The sequence below is a fragment of the Zootoca vivipara genome, chromosome 12 (genome assembly GCF_965207765.1).
Source record: "Zootoca vivipara chromosome 12, rZooViv2.hap1.1, whole genome shotgun sequence".
Lineage (NCBI taxonomy): Eukaryota > Metazoa > Chordata > Lepidosauria > Squamata > Lacertidae > Zootoca > Zootoca vivipara.
Genome location: NC_142595.1, coordinates 49,326,858 through 49,352,811, shown reverse-complemented (window position 1 = coordinate 49,352,811; position 25,954 = coordinate 49,326,858). Strand labels below are relative to the sequence as shown.

Genomic DNA, 25,954 nt, shown 5'->3' with positions numbered 1-25,954 from the left:
AGGCCACAAATGAGCTCCTCAGAGATAAAGGTGGGATATAGCCCATCAGATAGCTCAATCAGCAGAGCATGAGAGTCTTAAGCTCAGTGTTGTGGGTTCAAGCCCCACGTGGGGCAGAAGATTCCTGCGTTGGACTAGATTACCCTCATGATCCCTTCCAACTCTACAATTTTAAATGAAACCAATAATATAAATAAACAAGTTATTTGTGGTATGGCGAGTTTGCAGTTCCTGGGCCGCATCCAATGTCAGTTCCATGCAAGGTAGACCCCACTGGAATTAATGGTCGTCGTGGCTAACTTAGGCCCATTGACTTCGATAGGTTTTATTTATCTATATTGGAGAGAATATACCGGTACAGCCATTTAAATCTCTCTCTCTCTCTTTGTGTGAAAATATCCAAGGAGGAGAAGGCATGCAGAAAGTCCCTGGTTTTTTAATCCCCAGCATCTCCAAGTAAGGCTGGGAGAGGTCCCATCTGAAATCTTAGAGAGCTGCTGCCAGCCAGTGTAAACAATAATGAGCTAGATGGACCACGAGTCCGGCTCAGTATAATTCAGCTCCTAGGTCCCCATGTCTGAGGGCCACCGCTCCAAGTCTCAGTAACCACAAGCGAGGCCGGATCAATTTAGATTTAAATGCCTTCAACATTTTTGGCAGACTCCTTGCATTTGAAATGCAAAATTAAGTAGCCACGCAGAGATCGTCCCCCTGTTTTTCACCTCCAAAACCCGACGTTCAGCACAAACCTTTCAGGCTGCTACTTGTATAGCGAAACGAGAGAGTTCTTTGGTCGAGTTTTCCGATCGGGTTTCGAAAGCTAAACGTTGCAAAATGTCGGACTCAAAAGGATACCCGGGTATTAATTTGAGCTCTCCTGCAAATTTGTTTTGGTCCTGGAGCTGTCCCTTGTGGCTTATTGTAAAATCGCGTGTGAATTAAAAATGTAGAAGCAATTTGCTTTATTGTCGTTCGTTTAATCGTAGCTGCCTTGAGATGAAAGTTCCCTTAAGGTCATCCTTAACATGTTTGCAAAAGGAGCTGCTATTTGCTCTGGGGAGCTGCCAGACCACCCTCTCCCCAACGCCCTCCCTTCTCCCTGAACAGCCAAACCCCAAAAGCTTACCGATCCCTTGGCGCAACTGGTTCCAACCTGGTTCAGAAGTTGCTTGGCGCTCTCTCCGTTGGTCCCCACCAAGGTGATGGAAATGGAGTCAAAGGTCCCAGTTAGGAGACCTTTCCCGGTTGTCACTTTGACTTTGTATGTAACTGGTTCGGCCGGCTTGGCGGAGAAGATTCCCACTTGCTCCATCCTGCCCAGGTTTGGACCCTCGGGAGATCGGGGCGAATAGAAGCTGGGAAAAGCTTCGGGAACAACCCGGGAGCCTGGCTTATAAGTGCGGTGCGCAGGCGAGGCAAACATCTGATCCAGGAACCGGCTCGTCTCCCTTTTGGCAGAGCTACGCCCAGGTGCCTCTAAGCGACAGAGCTCAGTCCTCCCACCCACTCTCGCTGCCTCAACTCATACAGGTAACCTCGTGCAGCGCAGGCTAACGTTTATATATATACACATCCACACACAGGCCTTCTCCTCCATCCTCCCCGCATAGAAAAAGGGGAAAGCAAGCTGCACCTGGACATGGAGGGCCGGACCACCCATCTCTCCATCGTGGGTGGCTCGACCTCCCATCTCGGCAGGTGCATCTCGGCAGGGAGAGATGAGAGGGCGATGGCAGGGCTGGAAGGCAGGGGGATGGAGCGAAGCAGATGGGAAGATAGGCAGAGAGAAAGGGAGGGTAACTTTTCATCGACAGAAATTAAGATAGGGGTTCGGGACTAAGCCAGGCCGTGGCCCACTGGCACCTCCAGAGTCTTATTCCAGCCCTATCTGGAGACGGCAGGGATCGAACCTGCGATCTTTTGCAGCCAAAGGAGGCGTTCTTCTGTCCCCAAGCTAAAGCCCAACTCCACAAACTCCTTCCAGAGCAGTTGGAGGGGGCAGGAGTTTTTTTTGGGGGGGGGGGTTCAGTGCCCCTCTCTGTTTACCTGGTTGCTAGCATTGCCAGGTCAGGAGCAGCCCAGGCCCCAGATCTAGGGGCACGCCCTACTGGCAGTGCCACGGGGGCAGGCCCCCGGAGATGGAGGTGAATAGGAGTGAGTCCTTGATTTCCCATTCCCACCCCCTTTTTGGTATATTTGTTGTTGTTGTTACAGGATATTTCAATTGAACAGAATAAACAGAAACAGGATATTTCAATTGAGCGGAATAAACAGAAATAAAAAGGGAATAAAATATATAAATTGAAGACAGGAGTGCCTGGCGTGCTATGGTCCATGGGGTCACAAAGAGTCGGACACGACTAAACGACTAAACAACAATAAAATATATAAATTAATAATGGAATAAAAAGGGAAAGGTATATTATATCACTATATATGCAAACAACTACAGTTCCACATGTTTGTCTAGCACAGTGGTACTTCGGTTTACGAACTTAATCTGTTCCGGAAGTCCGTTCTTAAATCGAAACCGTTCTTAAACCGAGGCGCGCTTTCTCTAATGAGGCCTCCCGCCTCCGGTGCCCTTCCACCGTTCGGATTCCGTTCGTAGACTGAGGTAAAGTTCACTAACTTCCAGTTTTGTGGAGTTCTTATACCGAATAGTTCATGAAGAGGGCTGTTCTTAAACCGAGGTACCACTGTACATCAATATGTAAGTGTTATTATTATCCAAATACGCATATGCAGTGCTTTTTTTTCTTTAAAAAATGTTTAGGGGTACTCTCATTTTGACTCAAGAAAATCACCATTTTATAGTTCAAATTGGGGAAAATAAATACAGTAAATGGACAAAAGGCCGCCATCGGGGGTAGCAACGAAATTGACGATTCACCATGCAAGAGAAGAAACTGTTTTTTTAAAAAATTATTTTCTTCTCCCATTAGATTCACAAAATGTTTAGGGGTATTCGTCCGCCTGCGTCCCTCCAGAAAAAAGGTACTGGATATATGATTATTTATAACCTACTATATTTTTAGTAAACACACTTCCAAGCGCCCTGTCACCAGACGTCACCGTGAAGTCAGGTTATTGACAGGTGAGAGGCCCTGCCCAGCGGTCAAAATTGTCCCACAAGGCTGGGTCCTCATAAACACCTTGACCCATGGAGTCCCAAAGTCTCCTCACCCCTGATATGAAAGGTGGGCTGCAAATGTAATAATAAATGAATGAATGTGAATTCATGGCAGGCACAATCTTTCAAATTCATCGTTCCACCCGGAGAGGACAATTGAATTGAATTGAAATACTTGTATACAGTGAGATCATACTGTATTCTTCAACATCAACTTCGTTGGACTGGTCATGTTGTACGGATGCCTGATGATCACCTTCCAAAACAACTACTCTATTCCGAACTTAAAAATGGAAAGCGTAATGCTGGCAGACAACAAAAGAGGTTTAAAGACTGTCTCAAGGCAAATCTAAAAAAATGTAGTATGAACACTGACAACTGGGAAACCCTGGCCTGTGAGTGCTCCAGCTGGAGAACAGCCTTTATCAAAGGTGTCATGGGCTTTGAAGACACTCGATCTCAGGACGCAAGGGAGAAACGTGCTAAGAGGAAGGCATGCTTGGCAAATCCACACCGTGATCAACTCCCGCCCGGGAACAAATGTCCCCACTTTGGAAGGATGTGTGGATCCAGAATTGGCCTCCACAGTCACTGTTAAAACTGTGTTTATGGAAGACAATCTTACTTGGATACGAGTGATCGCCAAAGAAGAAACAGGCTCTCTTTGAATGATGATCAATTCAATTTATATATTTGAATTTGATCATATTCTTTCATGGGGTGTGAGTGGTTCCCCTGCTGAGTCGAGGGGCCGCAAAATTGAGAAGACCCGTCATTGAGAAGACTCATTTGGGACCATTTGAGAGGCTACTATATGCGGTGGCAATGTAAGGTTATTTGAAAAAAGCTTGGATAATGATATACAGTATAATGATTTGAAGAAAATGCTTAAAATAACCTTTGTTAAAAAACGGAAGCCTTGACATTGGGTTCTACAGGATCGATTGTTTTCAAAGGGAAAAAAGAATCTCCCCCTGTATCGGATAGGAGATTCTTGGCCACGATCATCCAGAATTTGAAAAGGAAGACGCCCCCGCCAAAGAAGATAAAGGAGATTGGTAAAGTAAATTAATGGACCATACAGGAATAATCAATTAATTAGAAATCCAAGAAAATAAGCAGACAATAATTTGGAAAATGGAAATTTGTTCTTGCATGCTTACAACATTATACATTAGCAGGACTTTGGAAAACACTTGTAATATGATGAAGAATGTATAAAATTGGAAAGTACACTCATACCTCGGGTTAAGTATGCTTCAGGTTGAGAACTTTCAATTTAAGTACTCTGCGGACCCGTCTGGGACGGATTAATCCACTTTCCATCACTTTCAATGGGAAAGTTCACTTCAGGTTAAGTACGGACTTCCAGAACCAATTAAGTACTTAACCTGAGGTACCACTGTATTATTATGGGCATGCAAGATTAAATGTAAAATAAAAGAACCAGGAAGGGAAGGGAATTCTAGAAATCCCATGTTTGGGAATTGTTAATAATAATAATAATAATAATAATAATAATAATAATAATAATAATAATTTATTATTTATACCCCGCCCATCTGGCTGGGTTTCCCCAGCCACTCTGGGCGGCTTCCAACAGAAACATTAAAATACACTAATTTCTTAAACATTAAAAGCCTCCCTGAACAGGGCTGCCTTCAGATGTCTTCTAAAAATCTGGTTGCTGTTTTCCTTTTTGACATCTGATGGGAGGGCGTTCCACAGGGCAGGCGCCACCACCGAGAAGGCCCTCTGCCTGGTTCCCTGCAACTTGGCTTCTCGCAATGAGGGAACTGCAAGAAGGCCCTCAGAGCTGGACCTCAGTGTCCGGGCAGAACGATGGGGGTGGACCGAGGCCGTTTAGGGATTTAAAGGTCAGCACCTACACTTTGAATTGTGCTCGGAAATGTACTGGGAGCCAATGTAGATCTTTCAAGACCGGTGTTATGTGGTCTCGGCGGCCGCTCCCAGTCACCAGTCTAGCTGCTGCATTCTGGATTAGTTGTAGTTTCCGGGTCACCTTCAAAGGTAGCCCCACGTAGAGCGCATTGCAGTAGTCCAAGCGGGAGATAACTAGAGCATGCACCCCTCTGGAGAGACAGTCCACGGGCAGGTAGGGTCTCAGCCTGCGTACCAGGTGAAGCTGATAGACAGCTGCCCTGGACACAAAATTCACCTGTGCCTCCATGGACAGCTGTGAGTCCAGAATGACTCCCAGGCCTGCGCACTTCAGGGGCACAGTTACCCCATTCAGGACCAGGGAGTCCTCCACACCTGCCCGCCTCCTGTCCCCCACAAACAGTACTTCTGTCTTGTCAGGATTCAATCTCAATCTGTTAGCCGCCATCCATCCTTCAACCGCCTCCAGACACTCACACAGGACCTTCACTGCCTTCACTGGTTCTGATTTGAAAGAAAGGTAGAGCTGGGTATCATCCGCATACTGATGAACACCCAGCCCAAACCCCCTGATGATCTCTCCCAGCGGCTGCATGTAGATGTTAAAAAGCATGGGGGAGAGGACAGAACCCTGAGGCACCCCACAAGTGAGAGCCCAGGGGTCTGAACACTCATCCCCCACCACCACTTTCTGAACACGGCCCAGGAGGAAAGAGCGGAACCACTGTATAACAGTGCCCCCAACTCCCAACCCCTCTAGACGGTCCAGAAGGATGTTATGGTTGATTGTATCAAAGGCCGCTGAGAGATCCAGCAGAACCAGGAAACAGCTCTCACCTTTGTCCCTAGCCTGCTGGAGATCATCAACCAGTGCAACCAAGGCAGTTTCAGTCCCATGATGAGGCCTGAATCCCGACTGGATTGTATACATAGCTGTTCCAAGGATTACGGCATGGTTATTTTTATTTTTATTTTGTTATTATTGTTAAAATTAATAAAATAGTATTAAAAAGGAGAGAGAGAGAGAAGACCCATTTGGAGGAAACAGATATTGGCCTCATTCAGAGCCCGAGACCACACAAAAATGACCAAAGTCCGTCCCTGATCCAGGTGGCTGCTGTGAGGACAGGATCCTGGATTAGGTGGGAGCAGCTTGCCTCCTCTAACATTCCTGAAATATCAGGAGATTAGAAGGCAGGAGCAGTTACTCCCAGGGCACAGTGTCCTGTTGACCCATTTATTTGTCCTGTTAACCCACAGCCCACTCTCCTCAGCCCTCCCCAACCGCACGTCTTCATCATTTTCTGAGCGTGTCTCCCTCCACCTTCCACCTGCTTCCTCTGGAAAACCAGGAACTGCCTTAACCAGGGCAGGAAGTTGAGCAGTGGTGCAGTTACACTTAAATTTCCCTCGGGATGACTCAATGGATTACCGGTAGTTCCCATTGCAATCTAGGAGGAGTTCTGAGTCATTGGCATATTTAGAATAGGGAAGGAATTTTGTCAGCTAGTCATCACGTTGGCCAATGGCTCTAAGTGCTTGGGGATTTTTGTTATTGTCTGGGATGATGTGAAGTATGTGGCTTGGCTTGCTTGTGTGAGTCGCCTCTTGGGCTATTCCGTGGCTGGGCCGATCTCCGAGGGGCTGAGCGTCTTTATCTGACACAGGGCCGGATTAAGCCCTTAAAAGATTTGGGGGGCCCCGTATATATCTAATTCAAAACATAAAGAACAATAAACCGTAAGATGAAGTTTTATCCTTCGAAATGAAACAGATGGAAAACAATGGTTATTTTTGTTTATTTCCGTTTGAGAAATTTCCTCCTAATTTTTCTAATTGCAAAGTCTTTGATCAGGTCCTCAAAACTCATCTTACGCAACACATTGGCTTCTAAACTTAGAGATAAGCCATCCAGCCTGCCTTGTTGCATTGCTGTTCGGCTGGGATTTTTAATATACTTCAACTGAGAAAATGAACACTCAGCTGGGCAATTTGTGACCCTTAATGTTAAAAATCCGGCAATGGGATATTTCTGCAGTGTCCCCCTCCTTCCCCGATGCCCTAAGAACGGGCTTATTTTGCTTAATGGTTCATCGGGCAGTTGTTCGTTGCTAGGATTAATCAGAAAAGTTTGTACAAATAGCTCTGGCATATATTTGCTGGTTTAAATAATTTGTTCCTCTTCCACAAGACCTAGTGAGGGGCAACAACAATAAAGCCGTTTGGTGATCAATAGTTTTCCAAGTGTGGATTGCACACTTTGAAACCTGCTGTGCCAATGTAAGGGCAAGAGGCTGGTTTAGTTTTGCTTTGTAAAAGAAAGCCGAGATTCTCAGAATACTGATTTCTATGCCTCAAACTATTGTTGTTGTTGTTGTTTAGTCGTTTAGTCGTGTCCGACTCTTCGTGACCCCATGGACCATAGCACGCCAGGCACTCCTGTCTTCCACTGCCTCCTGCAGTTTGGTCAAACTCATGTTCGTAGCTTCAAGAACACTGTCCAACCATCTTGTCCTCTGTCGTCCCCTTCTCCATGTGCCCTCCATCTTTCCCAATATCGGGGTCTTTTCCAGGGAGTCTTCTCTTCTCATGAGGTGGCCAAAGTATTGGAGCCTCAGCTTCACGATCTGTCCTTCCAGTGAGCACTCAGGGCTGATTTCCTTCAGAATGGAGAGGTTTGATCTTCTTGCAGTCCATGGGACTCTCAAGAGTCTCCTCCAGCACCATAATTCAAAAGCATCAATTCTTCAGCGATCAGCCTTCTTTATGGTCCAGCTCTCACTTCCATACATCACTACTGGGAAAACCATAGCTTTAACTATACGTTTGACTAAACTATACGTTTGACTAAACGTGATCCACCTGGAGAAGGAACTGGCAAGCCACTCCAGTATCCCTGCCAAGAAAACTCCATGGACAAAGACAACAGGCATATAAAAGTTATGACGCCTCAAACTATATTATGTGGAAATATGGTCTAATTTCATGTGGTCCGTGGATTGAGTTCAAAAACTCCTTGTGAGTGATCCATTCTGGAGTATTGTATCCCTTCCCTGGGCTAAGGGGGGGAGTGGGGGGGAGTGGGGGGACATTGCCAGCTTTTGGACCTTGTCTCATTCAAGGTTTGGATCCATCAGGAGTGCCAGCTTGGCCCTGTGACTGTGGGTCCCCGGGTTCGTGGGTGCCATGTAGTGTGAATGAGCCCGCCACCGAAATTTCTGGGTACCCAGCCGCTTCACGGGGAAATTTGTGGGTGCTCTGGCACCCAGGGCCGCAGGGAGTTGGCACCTATGGGACCCACCCACTCTGTAGGGAGTTGCCCAGTAGGGAATGCAGGGAAAAGATTGCCTACGCCTCAACGAAGGGACGTGGGTAGCTCTGTGGTCCAAACCACTGAACCTCTTGGGTTTGCCAATCAGAAGGTCGGCGGTTCGAATCCCTGTGATGGGGTGAGCTCCCGTTGCTCGGTCCCAGTTGCTGCCAACCTAGCAGTTCGAAAGCACACCAGTGCAAGTAGATAAATAGGTACCGCTCCGGCGGGAAGGTAATCTGCATTTCCGTGCACTGCTCTGGTTTCGGTGTTCCGTTGCGCCAGAAGCGGTTTAGTCGTGCCGGCCACATGACCCGGAGAAACTGTCTGCGGACAAACGCCAGCTCCCTTGGCCTGTAAAGCGAGATGAGCGCCGCAACCCCAAAGTCGTCTGCGACTGGACTTAACTGTCAGGGGTCCTTTACTTTTACCTTTTACAGCTCATTGAGGGGCAGATGGGGCTTGTCCACCTGCAAGGGAGCCCATCTAGGAGGAAAACTCTGATCCTAAACCTCTGCTGCCTACCTAGCGGGATATCGCTGGGAGAAGAAAAGTCTCAGGAGTAAACCCTACACAAATCTGGAGTGGAGTCCCTAAGACGGTTGGATGGCGCCTTGTACGCCTCCTTCCGGCAACTCCTGCAGCCAAGCTGGTGCCAGACTGAAAAGGATCTAGGAGTCTTGGTAGACCACAAACTTGACATGAGTCAACAGTGTGATGCAGCAGCTAAAAAAGCCAATGCAATTCTGGGCTGCATCAATAGGAGTATAGCATCTAGATCTAGGGAAGTAATAGTATCACTGTATTCTGCTCTGGTCAGACCTCACCTGGAGTACTGTGTCCAGTTCTGGGCACCACAGTTCAATAAGGATACTGACAAGCTGGAACGTGTCCAGAGGAGGGCAACCAAAATGGTCAAAGGCCTGGAAACGATGCCTTATGAGGAACGGCTTAGGGAGCTGGGTATGTCTAGCCTGGAGAAGAGAAGGTTAAGGGGTGATATGATAGCCATGTTCAAATATATAAAAGGATGTCATATAGAGGAGGGAGAAAGGTTGTTTTCTGCTGCTCCAGAGAAGCGGAGACGGAGCAATGGATTCAAACTTCAAGAAAGAAGATTCCACCTAAACATTAGGAAGAACTTCCTGACAGTAAGAGCTGTTCGGCAGTGGAATTTGCTGCCAAGGAGTGTGGTGGAGTCTCCTTCTTTGGAGGTCTTTAAGCAGAGGCTTGAGAGGCATATGTCAAGAATGCTTTGATGGGGTTTCCTGCTTGGCAGGGGGCTGGATTGGATGGCCCTTGTGGTCTCTTCCGACTCTATGATTCTGTGATTCTGTGATTCTATGTCTTGCTCTGCTTTCCTTTGGACCCCATCAGCCAGGCCGAGAGGGGGGTTTTGTCGACTGGGCAGCCCTGGACCTCCACAAACACTGTCCAAGCTTGCGTCTCAAGGATGCTGCAACGTAGCAGTTTGGCTTCACCCCCCAGAAGTACACTCCATTGTCTCTCGAGACAGGCAGGTGCCAGCAAAATATATACAGGCGCTGCATAGGTGGAGACCCACCTCAAATGTCCCAGCAGACAGGGAGGGAGCGATTGCTCAGTGGCAGAGCACCTCCCTTGGTTACAGAAGGTCACGGGTTACGTGGGGGGGGGGGACAAATGACAAGCAAAAATTACATGCCTTGCATAGGCAGGCTGGAATAAACCAATGCACAAGAAGAGAGAGGGCTCTTGAACTCGGATCCCGCTTGCAAGTTCCCCACAAGCATCTGGTTGGCCACTGAGAGAACAGAATGCTGGACCAGGTGGGCTGCCGGCCGGATCCAGCAGTCCCTTCTTACGTTTTTAGCGGTAGAGTGAAGGTGCTGGCCTAGCATCAATGAGCGGGGAGTTCCAAAGTTCAGCGCTGCCACATTGAAAATCCCATCTCTTGCAAGAGTGGAACAAACACTACGCACTGCTTGTAGAGGTATCCGTTCCGTCGATCTAAACATCCAAGTGGGCACATATCGGGTGAAGCACATACTGTACTGGGTTATCCTCGATCCACTGGTTTGGCTGCATGCATAGAACTATGGCAGGAGTTCCTCACAAGTGTGGTTCCCCTGGGAGCTCCAATTTAACACACCTTCCGATTCTTAATGCTCTGTTCTCATGACTCATCATCATGTTTGTGAAGTACGCAGACTCTTTTAAATTTAACTTCCACACCACCGGGGTGGCGCAGTGCTGGGAGTGCGGCCTGGTCATGTGCCCCACGAGCCTCAGGTCTTTGATACTAGCTCTTAGATCTCCACTTTCTTCAAACAAAAATTATTATTTTTATTGCTTTGCTCCTACGGTGGTTTCCCCTCCGACGACCGTTGCCCTGAATTTGCACCTATGCATTTACATTAGCAGCTGTTGATTTTTGTGCAAATTGCAATGGGGTGGTGCCCAGGGGCTTTCGAGGATAAGGGAGGATAAAAGAAAGTACTGCTTTGCGCAGTCAGTGCATAGTTCAACTATGGAACTCATTGCCGCAGGGAGCTGCGATGGCCACCAACCTGGATGGCTTTAGGATTGGGCAGATTCGTGGAAAAGGAGAGGGCTGTTGGTGAGCTCTGGCCGGGACGGTTGTGCTTTCTGATTCGCCTCTCTGCCAAAGGACCTGCTGGATGAGAGTGCAGTATTATGACTGCTCTGCTTAAGTATAATTATAATTGAGGATATAGGGCCTGAAAAGTCTTCTCAAGATGAGGAAATAACCACAAATAGTCCAGAACATCCGGTGGGACCAGGTTGGCAAAAGCTGCTCGCCTCCGTTTGCCCTCTTCTCGCCTGACCACCTGCAATAAGCCGGCTAGAGTCCACCTAGCTTTGTTGAGAGAACTAAACGCGGCCCCTGAGGCCTCTCAACCTGGCCCTTGGAACCTGCCTCAGGCCACAGCCCTCCCTGCTCCAGCCTTGTTCACAGGGCCGGATTACCAAATAGGAAAAGAAGATACCGGCCTACTGGCCCCACGCCTTCTAAGGCCCCCGCAACAACGGATTAAAATAATACCGATTTGATATTGAAAGAAAATTGCAATCAAGCTTTATCAGTTCAATGTTATCCCACAAGAGGGCATGCACGAGCCCCCCCCCCCCCCGGGAGATTTTGACTGCCTAGGCCAGGCATCCCCAAACTTCGGCCCTCCAGATGTTTTGGACTGCAGTTCCCATCATCCCTGACCACTGGTCCTGTTAGCTAGGGATCATGCGAGTTGTAGGCCAAAACATCTGGAGGGCCGCAGTTTGGGGATGTCTGGCCTAGGGGTCTCTGCATGGTTTGATCCAGCACTGTTTTCTCACCTGGGTACGGAGGGGTATGTGAATAAACAAGCTTGCGGTGCAAAAGAACAGGTTGACATGTGTGGCCCCGCCCACTTTTGCCACTGGCTTCCACTGCCATGTGGCCTTCAGACAAAAAAATGCTCAACAGCCTGGCCTAAGCCTCCCAGGTTTCCAGACAGATGCCAGGGATTGAACCTGGGAGCTTTGCATGCCAAGCAGGTGTTCTGCCGCTAAACTGTGGGCCTTCCCCGGAAGCATCAGGCAGGGATTCGAACCCATGTCCCGCAGATAGACTGGACTAGAGCCCAAATCCAGCCCCTTGGACCACCCAGCTACTCTATGCTATACTAATGAGATATACAGTGGTGCCTCGACTTACGAAGGCGATCCGTTCCGCGGCACTCTTCGTAAGTCGAAACCTTCGTTTGTCGAAGCGTCCATTGTGCGCATTTGCGAAGCGCGATTTTGCGCTTTGCGCATGCGCAGAATGCGCGTGCTGCTTCTGTGCAGGCGCAGAACGCGCACGGGGCGGAAAGACTTCCGGGTTTGCCGACTTCGTAAGTCGAAACCTTCGGAAGTCGAGGCATTCGTATGTCGAGGTACCACTGTAGATAAAGTTGCGGTTTCCAGCCTCTGACTGTGGAGGCAGAGCATTGCCATCGCTGCCTCCTGTGGCGGTGAGTTCCACAGTTGAACTATTTGCTGTGTGAAGAAGGGTTTTCTTCCTTCTGTCCCAAAGCTCCCAACCTTCGGTTTCTCAGGATGTCACGGGACGTCATACTGGATGGTTCCTACGTTTCCGAAGCTGCTGCAAAGAGGAGCAGATTTGGCGCAAGACGTTCCCGGCGAAGGAGACCGTTCAGCTCGCGGCCTTTATCCTGTAGATCAGGCACGTCCAACAGGTAGATCTGTGGTAGATCACTGGCTTTTCTCCTCCCGAAAAAAAGCTACGCAATTTAGACCTGAACCCCTAAAAAATGGGCCTTCCTCTTCCCTAAAAGCAGCTCAACAACTTTGACCTGGAGCCCCCAAAAGGGGATAGATCATTGCCAGTTTTTAACACTGAGAGTAGATTGCAGTCTCTTGGGAGTTGGCCACCCCTGCTGTAGATGTTTGGCTTGAAAAAAGACACATGGCCTGGTTGCACCAACGTAGCTCAGATCCCGTCCGATGCAACCCTGGAGACACAGAGGCCTCCTCTTGCTCAATTCCTTCCCCACCCAAGGACACGTGAAACGCCGCTGCCTCCTGGCATTTCTTCACACCCCAGCTGACAAAGCTGCGTGACTCACCGGCTGAGCAGATGGAGAACAAAAGAGTGACACAGCAGAAAAGCAGCAAGCTGGTCCGCCTCTGGCAACCAGCTGCCCTCCAGATGCTGGAACTGGATGGGAGTCATACACAAAACATCTGGCAGGTGCACCAGCTTTGCTGAGGTCTGCAGGAGAACATCTGGACTTCTCTGTTGTCCTTGGGGCTGCATTTTGGGTCAGGCAGCTCAGAGGTTTGCTTGCAAGTGCCTGCCACAGGCTCTCTGCTCTGCTATTTCCCTGACGGCTGGAACAACTATTACTTTTTTTCCAAATTATTATTTTTTATTTTCCAATACAGTATAAACTCAAAAACACACTTATACATTATCATAAAAAAGTACAATCCGTTACACATCCATGAAATTACTTCTATTACATTTCTACTTCTACATATCTGGAGAAGAGAAGGTTAAGGGGTGATATGATAGCCATGTTCAAATATATAAAAGGATGTCATATAGAGGAGGGAGAAAGGTTGTTTTCTGCTGCTCCAGAGAAGCGGACACGGAGCAATGGATTCAAACTACAAGAAAGAAGATTCCACCTGAACATTAGGAAGAACTTCCTGACAGTAAGAGCTGTTCGGCAGTGGAACTTGCTACCAAGGAGTGTGGTGGAGTCTCCTTCTTTGGAGGTCTTTAAGCAGAGGCTTGACGGGCATATGTCAAGAATGCTTTGATGGTGTTTCCTGCTCGGCAGGGGGTTGGACTGAATGGCCCTTGTGGTCTCTTCCAACTCTATGATTCTACGATTCTATGATTCTATCTACTATGCTCCGCCGAGCTTGACTTCCTCTTTACTCCGCTTTTGGTTTTATATATTGTTTACATAAACACTGCGCTTTTTAATTCCATCATCCAGTTGTTTTAGATTATCGTTACCACTTCTGTTAAATTTGTTGTTATTCCAATTGTAGGTATTATGTCAATTTTACAATACACCCTCGGATATTCCACAAATTTACTCCATTCCTTTTGAAATTTCTGGGTTTTTTGCTCTCTTATCCTTCCAGTCAATTTGGCTAATTTTGCATATTCAACCATTTTTACCCTCCACTAGTTATCTAGAATCCTTGGAAAAGACCCTGATGTTGGGAAAGATGGAGGGCACAAGGAGAAGGGGACGACAGAGGACGAGATGGTTGGACAGTGTTCTCGAAGCTACGAACATGAGTTTCACCAAACTGCGGGAGGCAGTGCAAGACAGGAGTGCCTGGCGTGCTATGGTCCATGGGGTCACGAAGAGTCGGACATGACTAAACAACTAAACAACAACAGTTATCTCTTGCTTGGACTACTGCAATGCGCTCTATGTGGGGCTACCTTTGAAGGTGACCCAGAAACTACAACTAATCCAGAATGCAGCAGCTAGACTGGTGACTGGGAGCGGCCGCCGAGACCACATAACACCGGTCCTGAAAGACCTACATTGGCTCCCAGTACGTTTCTGAGCACAATTCAAAGGGTTGGTGCTGACCTTGAAAGCCCTAAATGGCTTTGGCCCAGTATACCTGAAGGAGCATCTCCACTCCCATCGTTCTGCCCGAACACTGAGGTCCAGTGCCGAGGGCCTTCTGGCGGTTCCCTCTCTGCGAGAAGCCAAGTTACAGGGAACCAGGCAGAGGGCCTTCTCGGTAGTGGCACCCGCCCTGTGGAACGCCCTCCCACCAGAGGTCAAAGAGAACAACAATTACCAGACCTTTAGAAGGCATCTCAAGGCAGCCCTGTTTAGGGAAGCTTTTAATGTTTAACAGACCATTGTATTTTAAAATTTTGTTGGAAGCCGCCCAGAGTGGCCGGGGAAACCCAGCCAGATGGGCAAGGTATTATTATTATTATTATTACTAATATTTGATCGTCATCTGTTGCAAAACTGACCATAATAGCTAGGGGTCCATTAGCCTCAGGTGCTGTTGCTGCTTCATTCATGGGGGAAAGCTACACTGTCTGTTCCCTTTTAACACATATGCATAGCTGTCAAGTCTCCCGTTTTTCGCAGGAAACCCCCGGATTTAAATCAGTTTCCCGCTTTGTCTCCCGAATTGAAAAATATCCCGTAAATCCCCCGGATTTGCAGCTCCTGCCGAGGCTAGCGGCGGCCATGTCTCAGCTCCCAGCTGGCTGCTTGCTCACTTGGCTTTGGATATTGCCTCTGCGCATGTGCAATTTCTGGTTCCCAGACATGTGGACACGGGCAGCCCAGCTCCGGAAGTCGCTTCTGCGCATGTCTGGACATGCGCAGAACCGATTTCCGGTGCCGCTCTGCCCATGTCTGGATACCGGAAATTGGGCAGAGCCAGCACCAGAAGTCGCTTCTGGTGCCGCGCCACCACTGATCCCTTATTTCCCCTTATTTTCCTATCCAGAAGTTGACGCCCATGCGCATATGATCTTCAGACCCCACAGCTGCAGCTCTGCCTCTAGAGCTGGAGGCAGCGAAGCTTCTGGATAACAGCTGCTGGGAAACCAGAGGAGGAGAGGGGGCTCTTGAGTTCGAATCCTGCTTGCAGGTTTCCCACAGGCATCTGGCTGGCCGCTGTGAGAACAGGATGCTGGACTAGATGGGCCATTGGCCTGATCCTGCAGGCTCTTATACTATTTGAGCGCTGGTGGTTTGGAAAATCACTGCTTTTTTATCATTCACTTCGATATAAGGCATGGGACCTAGTTAGCACTGTCAAGGGGAGAGAGAGCAGGAGAAATGGGTGTCCAATGAACTGTCCTGGCAGACTGGCAGATGAGATTTTTTTTTTCCTTTGGGGGTAAATTGTTGTCATTAAAATGAATAGGGTGGATGGGACACATTCACCACCGACTATAAGCTCCTGTTTGTTTGGAAGGAAAAGACAATAGAATCCAGCTACCTTGGGTTTCCAAAGAATATTGTGAAACGGAAACAAAGGTGTTATTTGGAAAGACCGGGACGTGCAAGAGGATCATGACCCAGAAGGAGGCTGGCCAAGTCAAATCCACCCTGGAATTCCAGGTGTTCATAGAACTCCACTGAAGAGAAATTAGTAGAGTTTATGAATCTGGCCAAAATGACTGCTGCAATTAGAAATATACCCAATATATAATGGAATGGAAATTTGTGGAGGAATATTTGATTAAAGAAAATTTCAATATCAACTTGGTGATTTGCTTAAAATGAGGGAAGAGTAGGGAAAGAAATGTGATAATTAAAATAAAGCAGGATTAGAAGAAAATAGGAAAAGGGAAGTGATGTAGGAGTGGTAGGAAGTTAAGTTTTAAGTTATATGTTTATTGATGTTTTGTTTTGTTTTGTATATTTCTGTTATCATGATTTATATTATTGTTTGTTATAAATATTATCTTTGTTTTTGTTCCTTTGTTTTTGTTTTCTTTGTGTTTCTCTTTCTTATTCCCTTTTGTAAATTTGATTATGTTATTTTTTATGTCTGTTTTTCTATTATTTATGTATTATTTGTATTTTGTATTATTTGAAGAATTGAAATAAAGCCTTTTTTAAAAAAAAAAATTAAAAAAATCCACCCTGGAATTCCAGATGTTCATAGAACTCCACTGAAGAGTACCAAGAACATTTTTTGTACTTTGCTGACTTCGGGCATGTTGTGGGTACATTATCACCGTTTTCACAGTTCATGCAATTAGCCATTTGAAGTCTACGGCCACAGCAGGCACCCTTCCAACAGTTTCACTTCACCCCCAAAGGTGCATGGCTCCATTGCCTGCCAACTGATGCCAACCGAAATTATACAGGTGCTGCTCGAAGTACTAGGCCACAGGGTTGGGTGGGGGGGTTAAGGAGGGGATCGGGGCAGGAGTCAGAAGTGGGATCCACCAGGGCCCTGCTCGCCTGCCCAGGGATAGCAGGCGCTGCTACAAACCCTGCCTCGAGGGGGGCCACCAGTGCCGGATTTACATATAAGCTAAACAAACTATAGCTTAGGGCCCCACTCTCTTGGGGGCCCCCCAAAAAATCAAAATATAAGATAAATAAAATAAAATAAAACCTACATACAGCAACAGTGTTTTGTCTTGGGCAGGCTCCCAGGATGTAAGTCATGGGCCCTGCCTGCTAGCCTGCTCCCTAAAATATCCCTGGTTTGCTCCTTTGGTTAAACCACTGAGCCTAGGGCTTGCTGATCAGAAGGTCGGCGGTTTGAATCCCTGTGACGGGGTGAGCTCTCGTTGCTTGGTCCCAGCTCCTGCCAACCTAGCAGTTCGAAAGCACGTCAAAATGCAAATAGATAAATAGGAACCGCTACAGCGGGAAGGTAAACGGCGTTTCCATGTGCTGCTCTGGTTTGCCAGAGCGGCTTTGTCATGCTGGCCACATGACCTGGAAGCTATACGCCGGCTCCCTCGGCCAATAATGCGAGATGAGCGCGCAACCCCAGAGTCGGTCACGACTGGACCTAATGGTCAGGGGTCCCTTTACCTTTATATATAGGGTGCCTACATTCTGCATGGACTGGTTGCAGGGCAACATGGGCAAATGGCTTGAGATACCTATTAAGTCCATAAATGACCATATAGCATATATTCAACCCAAAGGAGTTGGTCCCTTACCTTTCTCACCCTGATCTGCCCACAGTGACCCATGTGACGGTCACCTCCAGGCTTGATTATTGTAATAATAATAATAATAATAATAATAATAATAATAATAATAATAATAATAATAGTTTATTATTTATACCCCGCCCATCTGGCTGGGTTTCCCCAGCCACGCTGGGCAGCTTCCAACAGAAAAATAAAATACAGTAATCTATTAAACATTAAAATCCTCCCTAAACAAGGCTGCCTTCAGATGTCTTTTAAAAGTCTGGTAGTTGTTTTTCTCTTTGACATCAGGTGGGAGGGCGTTCCACAGGGCGGGCGCCACTACCAAGAAGGTAACTTGCTTTATGCAGGGCTCCCCCTGAGGCTGACTCAGAAACTCCAGCGGGTGCAGAATGCCGCGGCGGAGCTCCTTACGGGGTCCCTGCCGTGCGGAACCACATTCATCCAGTGCTTTACCAGCTGCACTGGCTCCTGGTGGAGTACAGGATCAGATTTAAGGTGTTGGTTTTGACCTTTAAAGCCCTATGCGGCTTGGGACCCTTGTACCTACGGGACCGCCTCTCCTGGTATGCCCCGCGGAGGACCTTAAGGTCCACAAATAACAATATTTTGTAGATCCCGAGCCATAAGGTGGCTAGATTGGCCTCAACTAGGGCCAGGGCTTTTTCAGTATTGGCCCCGACTTGGTGGAACGCTCTCTCACAGGAGACCAGGGCCCTGCGGGCTTTGGCATCTTTCCGCAGCGCCTGCAAGTCGGAGCTGTTCCACCTGGCCTTTGGGCTGGACTCAGTCTGACCACTATGTTTTTCCTCCCTTATGGTTTTGTTTTGGGCCATTTTAAAATGAGGCTGCATTTTTTAAAAATTCTTAAATCTAAATTGTATTTTAATCCGCATTTTAATCAATTGTGGTTTTTTTCTTTTACATTTTATTGTAATTGTTATTTTATTGATGTCAGCTGCCCTGAGCCTGGCTCTCACTGCGGAGGGCAGGGTATAAATAAAAATTTATTATCTATATATATAAAAATGTAAAAATCTTGAAATTTACGGCCGCTATGTTCTCCGTAACCGCTTGACCGATCGTCCTGAAATTTTGACACAGCGATCCTGGCCACTCCCAGAGGGTTGTAGGGGCCATGATAAACCTCAAATCAAACACCTTGACAGGATTTGACCCGCTTTTCCACCAACTCAAACAGCGCCCTCAAGTGGAATTCCTCCCACAGTACACCCCCTCCCTTCCTGTGAAATCTAAGCCACACCCACAAAGACCTCAACGGAGACACACAACGCCGCCATCTTAACATCCTACCAACGTCCAAAAATCTAATAGGAGTATACCTTTCCCTTTCACACTCCCTCATCCTCTCACCTATCCATTCCCTCTTATTCTTCCTCCAATCTTTCCCCTATCACACTCAAACCCCCACACACACCCTCCGACCCTATCCGCCATCTTGCAGCCCTCTTAACAACCACTCACCGTCCTGCAATCCTTCGGCTTCTCAAAAACACGCACCCCCACAGGCCCTCAAAAACACTTTCCTTCGTAATTATCCTAACATCTCGAACATCGTACTCTGATCCATTCACACCCACAAACCAAATGACATCATCATCAACCAAGCAACTGAAACCACCAAGGCGGCCATTATCAGACAGACTAGGCCGCTTTCCAGACTAGGCCAAGTGGAGGTAAAGGGGGGGGGCGAATAGAGGGCAGGGATACGTAATGGGTCAGAACAGGGGGGGGGGAGACACAGGGATGAAACCTGCCCTCTCCACAATATCTCACCTCGGCTTTGCAGACTCGGCCGCTTTCCAGACTAGGCCAAGTGGAGGTAAGGGGGGGGGCGAATAGAGGGCAGGGATACGTAATGGGTCAGAACGGGGGGGGGGAGACACAGGGATGTAAACTGCCCTCTCCACAGTATCTTGCCTCGACTCAGGGGGACTCTGAGGCTCAGGGGGATCTGAAGGGGGGCTATTACCCTCCATTTCACAGACTAACGCACAGCAACGCGTGCAGGGCCAGCTAGTATTATTAATAATAATTTAAAAACAGTGACCATTTGTTGTTGACAAAGGACAGCTGGAGCATATAAAGGGCCCCATTACCTTCAGTAACTTAGGACCTCATCAAACCTAAATCCGGCCCTGGCGGGCCACCATCGCTCTTCCTTCCTTCAAGTCCCAACTTGAACCGCACTTTGCTTAACAATCACCTCTTAATCTCCTGCCAAAAGAACACTCAAATGACAGCTTCCTGCGTTTGCACATATCTGCTCTTTGCTGAACAGGCTTCTCCTTATCTCGATCGCACCTTATATCCGCTTCAGTTTATTTATTTAAGTCCACTGAAATTTCAAAAGCTGCCATGTGCTGCTCTTCCTTGTCCCCAGGAGAATCTCCTCCCTCCCACTTTCCCATGGTGATAAAGACCTGCTGTGACTGGGTCTCTCAGCTCATTTTTCTCCTGGAATAAATGTAACAGAGTGGCCTGTTTTATTTTTATTTTTATGCCCTTCTTCATTTAATCCCCACAACAACCCTGTGAGGTAGGTTAGGCAGAGAGTGACACTCTTCCCTGAAACTTTTCCTTCCTCCGCCACTTCCTTCTCTTGTCCGCCCCACTCCACTCCACCCCAATACCTCTCTCCCTCTTCCTCCTTGCCCAGTGAACTTGCAAGGCACTGGAGACTTCCCAGCTCCAAGGGCCTTTTGACGGTTCCCTCTCTGTGAGAAGCAAAGCTACAGGGATGCAGGCAGAGGGCCTTCTCGGTAGTGGCGCCCGCCCAGTGGAACGCCTTTCCATCAGATGTCAAGGAAGAAAACAACTACCTGACATGTAGAAGACATCTGAAGGCAGCCCTGTTTAGGGAAGTTTTTAATGCTTAGGGAAGTTTTTAATGTGTGACATTTTACTGTATTTTTAATCTTTGCCGGAAGCCGCCCAAATGGGCAGGGTACAAATAAATTATTATTATTATTATTATTATTCCCTTCCCCCACCTGCCCCCACCTGCCTGCCTAACCTTCTTACCTACATGCACCCCAGGGATCGCCCTGCCTGCCTGCTCCATCCTCCTTAGCCTCAGTGATGCTGCCCTTGCAGAACTCAACAAGGGATGAGGATGCAGGGACAAAACTAGCAGTGGGTTGGCCATTGGCCATGGTTGGTCTTGCCATTGACCCTGGCTCCACCTAGTGTTGGTCTACTGCCTTTGCACCCCACTAGAGCCGGTCTTAAAACAGCATCTTAAAAAGCAGAGACATCACCTTGCCGACAAAGGTCCGTATAGTTAAAGCTATAGTTTTCCCAGTAGTGATGTATGGAAGTGAAAGCTGGACCATAAAGAAGGCTGATCGCCGAAGAATTGATGCTTTTGAATTATGGTGCTGGAGGAGACTCTTGAGAGTCCCATGGACTGCAAGAAGATCAAACCTATCCATTCTGAAGGGAAATCAGCCCTGAGTGCTCACTGGAAGGACAGATCGTGAAGCTGAGGCTCCAATACTTTGGCCACCTCATGAGAAGAGAAGACTCCCTGGAAAAGACCCTGATGTTGGGAAAGATTGAGGGCCCTAGGAGAAGGGGACGACAGAGGACGAGATGGTTGGACAGTGTTCTCGAAGCTACGAACATGAGTTTGACCAAACTGCGGGAGGCAGTGGAGGACAGGAGTGCCTGGCGTGCTCTGGTCCATGGGGTCACAAGGAGTCGGACACGACTAAACGACTAAACAACAACAACAACAGAGCCGGTGTGGTGTAGTGGTTAGAGCAGGGGTAGGCAACCTAAGGCCCGGGGGCTGGATGCGGCCCAATTGCCTTCTCAATCCAGCCCGCCAACGGTCCGGGAATCAGGGTGTTTTTACATGAGTAGAATGTGTGCTTTCCTTTAAAATGCATCTCTGGGTTATTTGTGGGGCATAGGAATTCATTCGTTATTTCCCCTCTCCCCCCCCCCCCCGCCAAAAAATATAGTCCAGCCCACCACATGCTGCTGCCTCTCAGCCTAAACTACCTCGCAGGGTCGTTGAGTGGGGGAAACCCATGAGAAAGGGGAGAAGTATGTGCACCATCAATCAATAAAGAAATGCATAACCAAAACGGGCACCAGCAACCTTTATTTATTTAATTTGTCTCCAACCTCCCATCAGCCCCCATTCCCCTTCCACCCCACCTGTGCTCCTGCTGCTTCTGGGAGTTGTAGTCCAAAACATTTGAAGGGCAGCTGGTTGTTTTGACCTGTTTTTGTGATCCTTTGGGGTTCAAGAGAGGAATTGTAATATTAAATCAACCCATCATTCTTGTAAACAGTCTCGTGGGTTAGGAGGACCTTCAGTCTGCTCCAGGCATCCCCAAACTGCGGCCCTCCAGATGTTTTAGCCTACAACTCCCATGATTCCTAGCTAACAGGACCACTGGTCAGGGATTATGGGAATTGTAGTCCAAAACATCTGGAGGGCCGAAGTTTGGGGATGCCTGGTCTGCTCCATCCAGGCTTTCCTTACCTTCTTTTTTAAAAAAAATAATGAAAAAATTCTTCCCAGTAGCACTTTTTTGTTGTTGTTTAGTCGTGTCCGACTCTTCGTGACCCCATGGACCATAGCACGCCAGGCACTCCTGTCTTGCACTGCCTCCCGTAGTTTGGTCAAACTCATGTTCGTAGCTTCGAGAACACTGTCCAACCATCTTGTCCTCTGTCGTCCCCTTCTCCTAGTGCCCTCAATCTTTCCCAACATCAGGGTCTTTTCCAAGGATTCTTCTCTTCTCATGAGGTGGCCAAAGTATTGGAGCCTCAGCTTCACGATCTGTCCTTCCAGGGAGCACTCAGGGCTGATTTCCTTAAGAATTGATAGGTTTGATCTTCTAGCAGTCCATGGGACTCTCAAGAGTCTCCTCCAGCACCATAATTCAACTTTAGAGACCAACAAAGTTTTTCATTGGTATGTGCTTTCGTGTGTGCATGCACACTTCTTCAGATCTCCTTAAATGTTTCCTGAGGCAGGGGATTACTATGAAACGACAGAAGAAAAAAGGGAAAGGTCCCACCGAGATTTGAACTCGGATCGCTGGATTCAGAGTCCAGAGTGCTAACCATTACACCATGGAACCTCTGCTTGTGGGACATTCGAACGCTATTCGTTCTCTGCTCGTCGGGGAGGAAAGGCGGGGACTCCGCCGGCCAATGGCGTCGCGTCGTTCGGCTTCTGCTTTGCATTTCCGGCTCCTTCCTCGCACTCATTTTGTAGCAAGGCCCCATTCAGAGAACAAAAGAAAAGACTCGCGCGGGGCTGGGCGAAGCTGATTGGCCGGGAGGGAAATTAAGCGTTCCAACCCTTTGCAGGTAGGTAGCCGTGTTGGTCTGGATCGAAGTAAAATAAAAAAAATTCCTTCAGTAGCACCTTAAAGACCAACTAAGTTTTTATTTTGGTATGAGCTTTCGTGTGCATGCACACGAAAGCTCATACCAAAATAAAAACTTAGTTGGTCTTTAAGGTGCTACTGAAGGAATTTTTTTTATTTTACTTCAACCCTTTGCACTCCCTCTACTCCCACGCCTTTCTTTTATGCTTCGTTCTGTTATTATTGTAAAGGATCGTGTTAACCCTCTAGTTGCCGGCGCTTTGTAATTTCCCCCTCTTCCTCCTTCCCAACCCCAGATAGTTCAGCTTCCCTCCTCCATTTCCGCTGCCTCTTATCTCCCCGCCCCTTCTGTGCCCCCAAATCGTCAGCCTCGCTTGCAAGGCGATCTACTCAGCGACAGCAGAAAACAACAACAACAACAACAACAGGTTTGTTCAAATGCTTTGTAACCATTACTGAAAATTTGCGGGAGGGCGGGTGATGGAAAGGGGAATCGAGGCGGGTGGAGAGAAGGAAGGGGCTTTGAACCGTAGTAGAACCAGATTTTATTATATTTTTTAAACCGTATCGCTAAAAAAAAAGTAATTAAATTTATTATAGGAGGGTGATAATAATATTGAAGATAAGTAGGTCAGCTCCAAACAGTATCTCCCCTTATGGCTTTGATCTATAGGCTACCACTAAAACGAGGCTGCATTTTAAACTGTATTCTAACATATTTTAATCAACTGGTGTTTTTTTACTGTATTAGCCGCCCTGAGCCCGGTCTTGGCCGGGGAGGGCGAGGTATAAATATTTTATTATTTTATTACTTTTTATTATAATAATAAAATATTATTAATATATTATTATTAATCTGCAAATATAGCACTTTGCAGTATCTAAGGCCCTTCACAACACCCCTGTAAGGAAGATCAGTATGATTGTTCCCCTGCATTGCAGGTGGAGACCAGGGCCAAGAGGAGAGTGTCCGTCCCCTGCAATGTTGTCAGGATGGCACAGTATATATAAAGAATAGAACATGGGTTCCCAGAATGGTCTGTAGGCCACCAGTCATCCACAAGCTTCATTCCAATGGTCCATGGCGTGTCCGCATTAAATGATTGTACAGTATTTATTTTTAATTCCATTTTTATTGCATCTCTTATTTCTCATATTGTATTTTATTGCATCCTAATTTCAGGTTCTGGTGCAATAAAATACGCTGTAAGAAACGAGAGAAGCATTAAAAAATCCAATTAAAATTCCTGCAGCAAACCAACAACGTGCATTACACAATGGTCCCACCCAGACCCTCAGCTAATTTTCGGGAGGTCCAAGGGGGAGATAAAGTTTGGTAACCACCATTCTAGAATGATGGAATTTCCAAGGGGCTTACATTTTGAGTAAGATAATTTACCAGTGGCAGGAGCAATTGCCTTACTCTCCGAGTCCAGGCTGCAAGTTTGTCAACCATGTTCTATTCTTTGTATATACTGTGCTATCCTGACAACCTAGATTGCTCATATAGGTGAATCTTACTGTGTGTGTACCTACCTACAAGACGGTGAGGGGAAGCCAGAGAAGGGAGGTTATTAGACAATCTGACGTGGGGATGACAGCATTCCAAATGGGGCAACCAATCAGATCTTCAGGATCCTACCGGTATGCATTCAAGAAAGAACCGTGTTAGGATAGCAATGGGGAGCCTCTAGATCAGGCACCCCCAACCTGCGACCCTCCAGATGTTTTGGCCTACAACTCCCATGATCCCTAGCTAACAGGACCAGTGGTCAGGGATGATGTGAATTGTAGTCCAAAAGTTGGGGATGGCTGCTCTAGATAATGTTCGACAACAACTCCCATCCGCCCAGCCAACATGGCCGATGGCTGATGACAACGGGAGCTGGAGAGCCAGAGGTGCCCCACCCCTCTGTTAGGGCAAGAAACCACCTGGGCCTTTGGGCATCCTGATGTTGACCAAAGGTGAGGATGAGGCTCCCATCCCTTTCATAAGGAAACCTCTGCTGGACCAGGCCAGTGACCCACCGGGTCCAGCATCCTTTTCCTGCAGTGGCCAACCAGGCGCCCCAATGGGAAACCAACAAGCAGAATCCAAGCGCCAGAGCCCTCTCCCCTCCAGCTTCCAGCAACTGGCAGCATGACTGTAGAGGCAGAGAGAATAGCCACCCTGGCTAGTAGCCATCGATAGCCCCCTCCTCCTGCCTGCCATTCACACACAGAGAAGCTGCGCAAATCTTTTCTGCATACAGTGGTACCTCGGTTTATGAACACAATTGGTTCCGGAAGTCTGTTCATAAACTGAAGCGTTCATAAACTGAAGCGAACTTTCCCATTGAAAGTAATGGAAAGTGGATTAATCTGTTCCAGACGGTCCGCGGAGTACTTAAACTGAAGCGTTCATAAACTGAAGCGAACTTTCTCATTCACAGTAATGGAAAGTGGATTAATCCGTTCCAGACAGGTCCGCGGAGTACTCAACCTGAAGCGTACTTAACCCGAAGCATGGGTGTAATTGGTTCTGGAAGTCTGTTCATAAACTGAAGCGTTCATAAACTGAAGCGAACTTTCCCATTGAAAGTAATGGAAAGTGAATTAATCCGTTCCAGATGGGTCCGTGGCGTTCATAAACCGAAAATTCGTAAACCGAGGTGTTCATAAGTACACAATTGGTTCTGGAAGTCTGTACTTAACCTGAAGCGTGCTTAAACCGAGGTATGACTGTACAGTGTAAAGCTGGGGGGGGGTCAACCTGTGGCCCTCCAGATGCTGCGGTCTCTGGCTCCCATCACTCCTAGCGAACCTGGCGAACGGTCAGGCGCGATGGGATTTGTATTCCAGCAACCTCTGTACAGGAACCCTTAGATTTAAAGTACGGGATCCATCTCCTCTCCCGCCCCCGCCCCTCCCCCCAAATTCTGATACTGAAGAGGAAGTAGACTCTGTGATGGAATGCACAGAGGGACAGTTTTTCCTTACATCATTAGCTGGGAAAAACACTGTCGAGCTAACAAACTTGTTTTTCCAACTGGAAGTTTGACTTGTCCATCGACAAG

The 25,954-nt window shown here is 47.6% G+C and overlaps 1 protein-coding gene and 1 non-coding gene across 2 annotated transcripts in view; both read right to left on the bottom strand.

The window, feature by feature from the left end:
* LOC118094284 (polyunsaturated fatty acid lipoxygenase ALOX15B) overlaps positions 1–1,477 on the bottom strand; it is a 36,278-nt gene extending 34,801 nt beyond the window's left edge. The window contains exon 1 of the mRNA XM_060281884.2: positions 1,127–1,477. Within this exon, the coding sequence (XP_060137867.1) occupies positions 1,127–1,423 (297 nt within the window). The 5' untranslated portion in view covers positions 1,424–1,477. The remainder of the gene's footprint in view (positions 1–1,126) is intronic.
* A 21,097-nt stretch (positions 1,478–22,574) lies between these two features.
* Positions 22,575–22,646, bottom strand: TRNAQ-CUG (transfer RNA glutamine (anticodon CUG)). Its single transcript has one exon. It is a non-coding gene; the product is annotated as a tRNA-Gln (tRNA).
* Between the last annotated feature and the right edge of the window lie 3,308 nt (positions 22,647–25,954).